At 31.3% G+C, this 10,323-nt stretch overlaps 2 protein-coding genes across 2 annotated transcripts; both read right to left on the bottom strand.

Moving 5' to 3' along the window:
* On the bottom strand, nucleotides 1–1,682 carry LOC143543770 (5-OH-xanthotoxin synthase-like). The gene is made up of 2 exons (XM_077036017.1): nucleotides 721–1,682; nucleotides 1–626 (listed from the first exon to the last, which is right to left on the bottom strand). Exons 1-2 carry the CDS (start codon nucleotides 1,594–1,596, stop codon nucleotides 579–581), a joined length of 924 nt encoding a protein of 307 aa, XP_076892132.1. The 5' UTR covers nucleotides 1,597–1,682; the 3' UTR covers nucleotides 1–578.
* On the bottom strand, nucleotides 21–575 carry LOC143543783 (cytochrome P450 71A1-like). Its single transcript, XM_077036028.1, has one exon. It carries the CDS (start codon nucleotides 573–575, stop codon nucleotides 21–23), a length of 555 nt encoding a protein of 184 aa, XP_076892143.1.
* Nucleotides 1,683–10,323: the final 8,641 nt, after the last annotated feature.

The following is a 10,323-nucleotide window of genomic DNA, read 5'->3' as shown; positions in this document are numbered from 1 at the left end:
TTTAAGTGGTATTGCAGCCATCAACGGCCAGGGACTTTGGCCATGAGTTGGAGCGGGATCTTCTTATGTATTACAGTCCCAGCAGTTTTCGAAGTGTCAATGTCTTTGGTCCCTTCAGGCAACTCCCAATCAAATGAGTAAACAAGGTTCGAAAGTGCCAACTCCACTGTCGTAGCTCCCAACAACATCCCTGGACAGCCTCTCCGACCAGACCCAAATGGGATCAACTCGAAATCTGTCCCTTTATAGTCAACACTACTATGCATGAACCTCTCTGGCTCAAATTCTTCCGGTTGTTCCCAGCATTTAGGGTCTCGCCCTACTGCCCATGCGTTCACAAACACGAGAGTCTTCTTGGGTATCTCATATCCCGCTAAAACGCAACGGTCTCTAGATTCACGAGGGGCTAAAAGTGGTAAGACCGGGTATAGTCTAAGTGCCTCTTTGACTACTGCTTTTAGATAGTCAAGCTTATATAGATCATCTTCATCCACCTTCCCTTTATTTCCCACTGCGTCCCTCACTTCTTGTTGAAGTTTCTTCAACGAATCAGGGTTTTTCATGAGCAAAGTCATCGCCTAGATAACCGAGGAAGCACTTGTTTCTGTCCCCCCTAACAAGATATTCTGCATGCATAAAGAAAAAAACGTACAGCCATGATATACAACTGTGGATATATATTAATCTGGATTTATGAATGAAAGTGAAATGCATGCTCACCATGAGTACACCTTTTATATTATCAAAAGTGAGATCAGTTGAAGAATCTTGCTTGAGTTTGAACAAGATATCAACCATGTCGTCTTGCGTTTTGTTTGGTCGGTTTTGATCTAGATGTTCATCAATTACTTCTTGATAGAACTCATCCATGTCCTTGAAGGTCTTTTCGAGTCTAGCAATGCTTCCATTGAGTTTATCAAGCCATCCCATGAAAGGAAAATAATCCCTGTAAAAGAAGTTAAGAAACATGGCTTGACACTGTAACATAAGCTCATCAAATCGGGTCCCTTGTTGAGGTCTCTTCCCAAAAGCCACCCTACAGATAATATTATTAGTGAGAGCCATAACAGTTTTACTTAAATTCACTGCCTGTTTCTTAGAACTTTGAGTCTTGATGCTCTCAATCATATCAGACACTTCTTCTTCACCAACCGAACGAAACGAGCTCACTTGTTTCATTGAAAAGAGATGAAGGGTGCAGATCTTTCTCATCTGTCTCCAGTACTCACTGTATGGTGAGAAACCGATATCTTTGTTATCGTATGATAACTTCTTTTGGCCTGTTAAAACCGGCCTCGTGCAGAAGACCGAATCGTTGGTTTTCAAGATTTCTTTGGCCATTTCTGCGGAAGAAACAACGAGAGCTTGGACACGACCAAGGCGAAGGGACATTAAAGGGCCGTAACGTTTAGAAATACACCATAGGTAGCCTTCAAAGTCGGAGATGTCGAGTTGGTGCAGGTTTCCTATTATGGGTAATCCGGATGGTCCCGGAGGTAGAGGACGGGTTTTCGACAGAAACTTTGTGATAATAATGGGAAGGAGGAAGAGTAAGAAGACAAGGAGAGCTGAGGGTGTGATGAAAAACGGATCCATTGATGCTGGTTTGACATGATCACTTAAACTCACCAGGATATATTTATACTAATTTTCAGTCGGGGAAGAAGACAAACACACAAAAAACCGAATATTATCCAGATAAGAAACAGGTGGTATATTATTATTATTATTATTATTATTATTATTATTATTAAAAAGTAATAAATAATAATTATTATTACTCCCTCCGTCCCATTATAAATGTTCTAGTTTGACTTTTCAAGTCTTTCTTTTGCAACTTTGACCGTAAATATTTTTGTTCGTGTCATATAATACTTGATGAAAATTATATCAATGTAAAATACATTTAAAAACCAAGTCCATTCATATATTTTACATCAAGTATTATATAACACAAACAAAAATATTGTCGGTCAAAGTTAAGCAAGAAAGACTTGAAAAATCAAACTATGACACTTATAATGGGACGGAGGGAGTATTATTATTGAGATTTATAGAATACTTGCTGAACTTTAATGGTTCATCCTTATAGCCCTTTGGTAGTCGAGTAATATTAATATATAAAGTCGGATCTTCGTAATTACCTCTATATTTTCTCTTTATGTTCTAGCTAGGTTCCTTAAAAGGGTATCGCTGCATTGGAAAGTATTCTTAACAAATTTTTTGGGTGGCTTGAGATAAGGTTCTAATTAATCCTTGATGGAATGGCAGGCTAGGTGTTGGTTGTTTAAGAGTACTGAATAATCTTGCACTTCTTGTAAAGTGGTAGTAGAGGATGAAAGTAGAATAGAATGCTCTGTCGAGTTAATGTGTTTGCACAAAACAAATTATATACAATCATGATTGTGAATGGCAAAAAAAACTATATAATGTACTTAGTACTATAAAAGTTGACAATGAGTTGAAGAAGAGAGAATCGGTATGAAGAATCTCTTTAAGAGAAGGATTGGTACCGGAAATGAAACAAAATTCTAAAGAGGTAGCAAAAATGGAAATCATTGCAGTTATTTGATCAATTATCGATTATTTAAAATCATCTTACTAAACTACTATTAAAGCAATACAAGTTTTTCACATTACATTCAACTATCATATCATGTTTACATAGGACTCCAACTCATCAATTTTCCATTTATATAATTTTCACATGTTAATTTGAAATTTTATTTTAAAAATTAATTCCGAAGTTGAATGATTTTTCAAAATAAATGGTTATAATCATCATTTATTGAGTAATAAAGACATTTAACTATTTTCAGTATTACTTTTTTTTGAGACTTGGTTATTTTATTATTTTTTAGATTTTAGGAAATTATTTATGAACGTTTAGACTGGATGAATGGTTGTTTGGATTGAAATGGTGGCTTAAGTTACGAAGTTTGGATTATATTGTTGCTTTATTAAACGTGTGGTTTAATAAAAATTATAATTATATCTCGTTGTTATATTCATATTTTTAGCATTCATTATGTTGTGTACTTAAATGTTTTATAATTTCAATAAAAATAGTTTTTATAACACACTACTTATGTTATTACATGTACATGTTTACGTTTCATAGTTTACAGCATATGATTTTAGTAAATGATGAAGTTTAAATTAATATATCTTAGAATTATGTTTTAAATTGTTATATGTCTCTATTAGTCTTTATATGTTTGATTCTTTTAATTAAAACAACAATGGGATGCCTTATAATAATAATAATAATAATAATAATAATAATAATAATAATAATGTTAGATTATCTGACGTTTACAATTCATTAAAACGTATATAACACACATACACACATATATACATATGGGCAGATTTAAGAGATAACTCAAAAAAAAGTGGGAAACTTGGAAACTCTTCTTTTTACATGTAAATAATAATATAAAGTTCGATTTAACATGTAAAAAATTAGTTTTAGAATAAACTTTTTTGGACTCTTTGTTTATAAATACATGTAGAAGACATTCCAATAATAAAAAACTAATTTTGTAAAAAAAAATTTTACCATTTTTTAACTTAAAATAAATTTTTTCTGTTTTTTTAAACGACTTTTATATGTGTTTATATGTAGAAAGCTCTAAAAAGATTATTTATAATGTGTTTTTACATGAAAAATGAATATTTTTTTTTGTTTTTTAATATGTAAAATACAGAGTTTCTCAGTTCCTTACTTTTTTTTAGTTCTCTCTTAAATCTGTCTATATATACACACACACATATGAAGTTTTATAAATTTTCCGTTCGTGTGTAACACAAGATCTAATATAGTTGCATTATAAATCAATTGAATTATAATGGAACTAGTCAGATGCCCGCACGATGTAGCGTGAAACAACACTTAAAAGGTTGTTAGTGAGTCAAGCCTAGCTCGAGTTGAACATCATACCGAGCCGACTCAGGTGTCACACCCCGACCAAAGGCGGTGGAACATGCCGGGGTGCAACGTGATTGGACAAATACACAAGACACTATTAAAGTGACAATATTTAATCAACTCATTAATTTCATTCAATCACCAAAGTAACACATATTGTTCATACAAATAACATTAAAACATAAGAAATAGATATTGCTCATTCTTCTAATAACCTAGCGGTATCAAAATAGAATGACGTCTTCAAACTCCAACTCAAGTAATAATCAAACCTGTAACATGCATAAAATAACATTTGTCAACACGTATGTTGGTGAGCAATTTCATAGTTTTGAGTATATATAATATGAGTGAAATCCACAAACGTATATGAGACTATAAATAAAAGCATCAATCATGGTATATAAAACATATGTAAATGAGGATCCTTTCTAATCGGTAAGAATACCGACATACTTGGATAATAAGGCCCTATTCTACTAGCACAAGGCTAAGTAGTTAGGGGAGCGTATGATCATACTTAATGAGGCTCAACAACAACATAAAAATAAACACTCGCGCACGTAAAGCATATGAGACATATAACACACAATAGAGCAAGTATTCTAGCATCATATACCCTAAAGTTTGTGGTTTGAGAAATGAGTATAATATAAATCATTTTTGTTTGAATAAGTATGCATGTTACCCCCAAAAGATAAAAGTGAAAACGGGGGATGAAATGTACTCACGTTAACTAAGTAACTTGAAAGATTGATTCGTGAATAATCGGAGATCGGGTTTAACGAGCAAGACCTAGATTAAACGGGTCTTAAGTTAGTAGGTAGTCTTGGAAGGGTTTAAAATAAAATATGACAAGTAAAGTAAATAAATGAAGTTTATGGTTTAAAAATGTAAATACTTGGGAAATTAAAGACATGTTCTAAAAAGTAAGTTTACTCGAAACCGGGTCTTGGTATTTCATTCATAATTATTACTCAACCTATGTTAAGTAACTTATGTGGGTTATAATGCACTAATGCAAGACCCTTTGGGTATATGAACACCAAAACAAGGTTTTAATCGAGTGTTCGGATTTGTTAACTTGGGTCTAGATAATTAACTAAACTCAAAGTTAACTTTCCAAAATGTTTTGAGATAACTCAATAAAATCGAAAGACTTAACCAAGTATATAGTTCTATTATGAAGAACCTTAACGTCCGTTAAGTGTGTATTTGGTATCACCGGTCCAAGCTTGTTATAAGATCAAGTTGGATACCGACACACCAAGTAAGTTGATAAAATACTTAAAATTAGTTTAAAATACATTCTTGAAGAAAAGATGAGTTTCGATTGCCAAAAACACACTTGTGTGTCTTAGGCAAGTGAACTCGGTTTAGTTCGATTTTGGTTCGGTCCTTGACTCGGAATGATACCGAGGATGGTTGCCACATACCCAAATACCATAGAACTATCAAAATGGTTTTAGAAGTTACAAGGTTCAAATCTTTCATAAACATGCTTATTTAACTATTTTAAATAAAACTAGTAAACAAAACTATTTAAAACAAAAGCTAGTAAACAAGAGTTCGGTCTTGATTCGGGTCTAATCTCGGGATGAAACCGAGACTAGTGACTTCATACCCAACACCATGGAACTCTTTAAACATGAATTAAAACTAAACTACTTACAATATAAACAAAAGCATTAAAGGGAAATAGTATAAACAAGACTAGTAAACAAGAGTTTGGTCTTGGTTCGGTCTTGATTCGGGTCTAATCTCGGGATAAAACCGAGACTAGTGACTTCATAACCAATACCATGAAACTCTTTAAACATGAATTAAAAGCTAAACTACTTACAATATGAACAAGACTAGGAAAGCATTAAAGGAAAATAGTATAAACAAGAACTACAAAGAGTTCTCCATGTAGCCTTGCCTTGTAGCATATCACCTCCCGAAGAAGATGAAAGCCGAAGGAAACAAGGGGTGCATATTATATATATGTTGTGCCACAAGATATTAATTAATAAGTAACAAACAATAATTAAAGAAGGTTATTGCTTGATTATTAAGAACCTTAGAGGTTAGAGATATGAACTTTATTTGGGAGAGAAAGAAGATGAATGAGCAAAGAATAATGAAGAGGATGGGGTTGTTTATATAGGGAATGAGTCAAACTTGTTTTCCTTGTTTTATATCAATACTTGCATGTGTTTTTTTTTTTTAAAAAAAAGGTTTAAATAATACAATCTAGTAATCCAAAAGGTAAGAGATGATTATGAAACATAAAAATCCAACATTTTATATTAGTGAAAGATTTGGTTTACAAATCGGGTCGGGTTTTGATACAAATACAAATACAAAAAGTATCGAAAATGACGAATGTTACATCAGGTCAACTCGAAATTAAAGATAAAATCTTAAACTCAAGTTCGCCTTGATTATTTTGATATTTATATGATTTGAGTACCTTTAATCATATTTTTTATAAAACATATAAAAAAAATAATATTTATATAAACATGAGGGGTCAAAGTTGTAAGTAATTCTTAAAATAATAAAATTTGAGTAAAGTTGAGGTACTATACTTGTAATTAATTTTTAGTTGTAAAACTAACTTGTACATTCATGCTTATATTCATGCATTAATAACTTGTACAATTTAAGCCGTTTATCTGTTTTAAAATTTTGTTGTATTGACATGTCTATAAAAATAAGCTCGTTAAATTGGTATGTTCAGATTTAGTTTTAATCAAGTTTTTATAAAAGACATAACAAGAAAACCAAAAAGAATAAAGTTAGAGTAAAACTTGGGTAAACATGAGGATGAAAGTTGTAATTATTTCTTAAATTAACAAAATTGAACTATAATTAAGGTACCAAACTTGTAATTATATTTGTTGAAATCAAATGAACAATAAACGTGTGTAGATTATGTTTAAAAGACCACTTTGTCCTTTATTACCCTTGTACTTTATGCATTGGAAAATGTATATCTCTTAAAACCAACGTTTAAATTTGCTCTTGTTTGGTGTATTACACATAGTAAAGATTATGTTTTCAACAAGATCATTGGAATTAAACTGACAGGAAAAAAACAACAATCGAAAGGATATTCAATTGTTGTTATCGATCCCCAAACCAAAGAACAACCAAAATTACAAATCAATTTGACAAGGATCATGGAATTTTAATTGGGATAAAAACCATAGAACAAGAAAAATTAAATCGAAAATACATTTCTTTAACCATTGATAAACCTATAGGTTCAATACCCTTCAAATGCCGCATCATTTATCAGGCTTCTATCAAAGAGTCGAAGAAGAAAAGTGACATCGTCGGATTTCATTCTGGTGAGTACGCCAAGTCAATGAGTCAAAAATCACAAGTGTAATCACCCTCTTTTTTTTTTCACTCACTAACAATCCCTAAATAAAGCCCCTAATTACGAGCCTCGTTGAATATGTCAAACCAAATCTCTCAAAAAACATTATGAACATGGGTGCATCAATTCATCATCAACGACCCAATCAAAGGATTATCTGTCTTGTGGTTCAATTAGCGTGATTTGCACATCTTGGATAAATTCAAATTGGTGTAGATTTTATTGTTGTGCCTAAAGGTGGCAAATGAACTGGGTTGGGTCGAACGAGTCATGAGTTGAAATGAGTAATGGGTCAAAACGAGTATGGGTCAGAATGAGTTTTGGCCAAAACTAGTCAATTAAAAAAAAGGGGTTGTTTTGGTTTGGGTCGAAATAGGTTATGGTCGAACCGGGTTTTGAGTTTTTTTTTTTTTTTTTGTGAACGAGAATAACAGCGGAAACATTTTAGTTTTTTTAGATTTTTCGTTTTTTATTTATATTTTAAGTTATGATTTTTTAAAAAAAAAAATTTAAGAAGTTTTCTATTAAGATAAAAAAACCCTCAAAAAAATATTCAAAAATAATAATAAAAAAATTATAACTCAAAATATAAATCATAAACAAAAAAAAAAGTAAAAACACTAAAATGTGTCCTACGTTGTCCTCGTTCCATAAAAAAACCCACCTAGAATCTAACCGAAACCGAAAGAATCGACGAAAATGAAACAAAGAGCCAAATCCGGAGCACATCAATCGAAATCGAAAAATACAATCAAAACGAAACTAAAAGAATTCAATTCGAACAAAAACGAAACTGAAAAACAGACAAAAACGAGTCCAGAATCTACCAGAAAGTAACAAAAGAAACCAAAACCCAACACGTCACGGGTGAAAACTCATGTTGGCTTGAAACCTGAACCGAACCCGTTCTAATCTGAAACCCATTTCGTGCCGAACCCTGTCTTGTACGAAAACCCATTCCGAAACATGTCACATTTCCTTAGGACACTAACCCACATCGACCAATTTCTTTGAACTTGTCGACCCATTTTGACCCGAAAATAAAAGAATATAATTTCAAATGACTCATTTTGACCCATTTAGTTAAAACCTTTTACCAAAACCAACTCATTTAACTTTTAAAACAACTCAAATTGACTCATTTGAAAGGGTTTATGTCACCCTTAGTTGTACCTGATATGTAAGTGTTAAGTTTGTCATATGTTTTTGTTTGTTTTTACCGGCTAATTTCTTCAAATGGGTTCAAAATGTGGTTATATTGTTGGGGTCGATCCCCCCCCCCCCCAATGCGTACAAGATCTGTAAAAGTCATTCCCGGACTTTTAAACATGAAGCCATGCATGTCAAGAACAAGTTAAATTCAAAATAAAATGCTAAAGATCTATTTAATTTTTGGTTGCTGTTTTTTTTTAGTGTATTCGATTTCAAAATTACCTAAATGCATTTACTTTCAACTTTTGTTCAGGAAATGCAATTATGTATTTTGGTTATCGTCTGTTCAGGTTTGGTGCACTTTGGACAAAATTGTGATATTGATGCATTGTCTACTACCGTTAAATTATGCATTGCCTACTCAATATTAACCCACAAAGCCATATGTATCACTTATGCATCCATGTGTATTAGATCAATGACCAATATTCAGGCATAGCTAAGATGCTTTTAGAAACATATATAGATTCATTACCCTAGATGTGCATTATCAACCAAAACTATAGAGGTATACATTGATATGTGCATTTTAGGAACTATTGTTTACTTATTGATTGTTAGTAAGATGCATTGATATAACTCGAAAATATATCGCTTTCAGATTTTTTATCATCATGCAAGTTGGGACGAAGACGAGTTAAAACGACCCATTAAAATTCAAACTCCGCTACACTTTTATATGTTAGCATGCCTATCAAATATTATCACAGCTAATGAACTCTAATTTGATTCATTACTTACTGAAAATAATTAATTGACGTACTACAGGTGGACTTTAAAACATGTGGTTTATAATTTAGCTAAACTATGTTAGATCCCGTATTACACACACGGAAATATATATATATATATATATGAGAAGGATCTTTTGAGAACTTGATAAGTTGTAAAAACTTCAATAACTCAATATAAACCACACAATTAATTAAATAGGTATCGAATATGTAGCTGTGAATAAATCTGGTTAAAAAATTAATCAGGAAAGAGAATAAAGATTTTTTATTATTACACAAGTTTAAATGTTAGTTACATATGCGTAATAAGTCGATTCAGCGTGTAAAAAATATTTTAATTTTATTACATTACATACACTTACGTATTACATATGTGTAAAAAGAATTCTAAAAAAAATTGTTACGTTGAATTCTTTCGAGTTCTTAAAACTCAAAGTGTTTCTCAAAAAAATCAATCATATATATATATATATATATAGGGGAGGGATAAATTGAGAACCTCATGAGTTGTTAGAACTTTGAGAACTCAATATGGATCACACATTTAATTAAATGAGTATGGAAGATGTGGCTAAAAATAAATCTGATTAAAAAATTAATCAGGAGAGAGAATAAGTATATTTGATAATTACACAAGTTTAAATGTTAGTTACGCATGTGTAATAAGTCGATTCGGTGTGTAAAAAAATACTGTAATTTTTTGTACATTACTTACACTTACGTATTACACATGTGTAAAAAAAATTCGAAAAAAAAAGTTGTTAAGTTGAGTTCTTACGAGTTCTTAAAACTCAAACCAGTTCTCAAAAGAAATCAATCATATATATATTTATATATATATATATATAGTTAGGATCATGTGAGAACCATTTTGAAATTGAAAACTCTGAGAACTATTTTGAAGCATAAAAAATCTTTAAAAAAATAAAAAAAAGTTATAAAACAAAAAAAATGAGAAAATTAAAAAAGTAAAAAAACCAAAATTTTTTATTATTCATCCAAATTTTATAAAAAAAAATTGTTTTAGCAAATTATACATATATGAAATCGGAATGAAAAGTAAAAAATTTTGGTTC

Source organism: Bidens hawaiensis, unplaced genomic scaffold (assembly GCF_021521415.1).
Source record: "Bidens hawaiensis isolate Kalapana, Puna unplaced genomic scaffold, B.hawaiensis_p1.1 tig00013298_1, whole genome shotgun sequence".
In the NCBI taxonomy this organism is placed as follows: Eukaryota; Viridiplantae; Streptophyta; class Magnoliopsida; order Asterales; family Asteraceae; genus Bidens; species Bidens hawaiensis.
The sequence above is the reverse complement of the archived record's forward strand: the minus strand, read 5'-3'. Positions and strand labels throughout refer to the sequence as shown.

Coding starts and splice junctions, on each gene's coding strand:
- LOC143543783 (XM_077036028.1), bottom strand. CDS start 575: ATGACTTTGCTCATGAAAAACCCTGATTCGTTGAAGAAACTTCAACAA.
- LOC143543770 (XM_077036017.1), bottom strand. CDS start 1,596: ATGGATCCGTTTTTCATCACACCCTCAGCTCTCCTTGTCTTCTTACTC. Junction 627..720: donor ATATAAAAGGTGTACTCATG/GTGAGCATGCAT, acceptor TTATGCATGCAG/AATATCTTGTTAGGGGGGAC.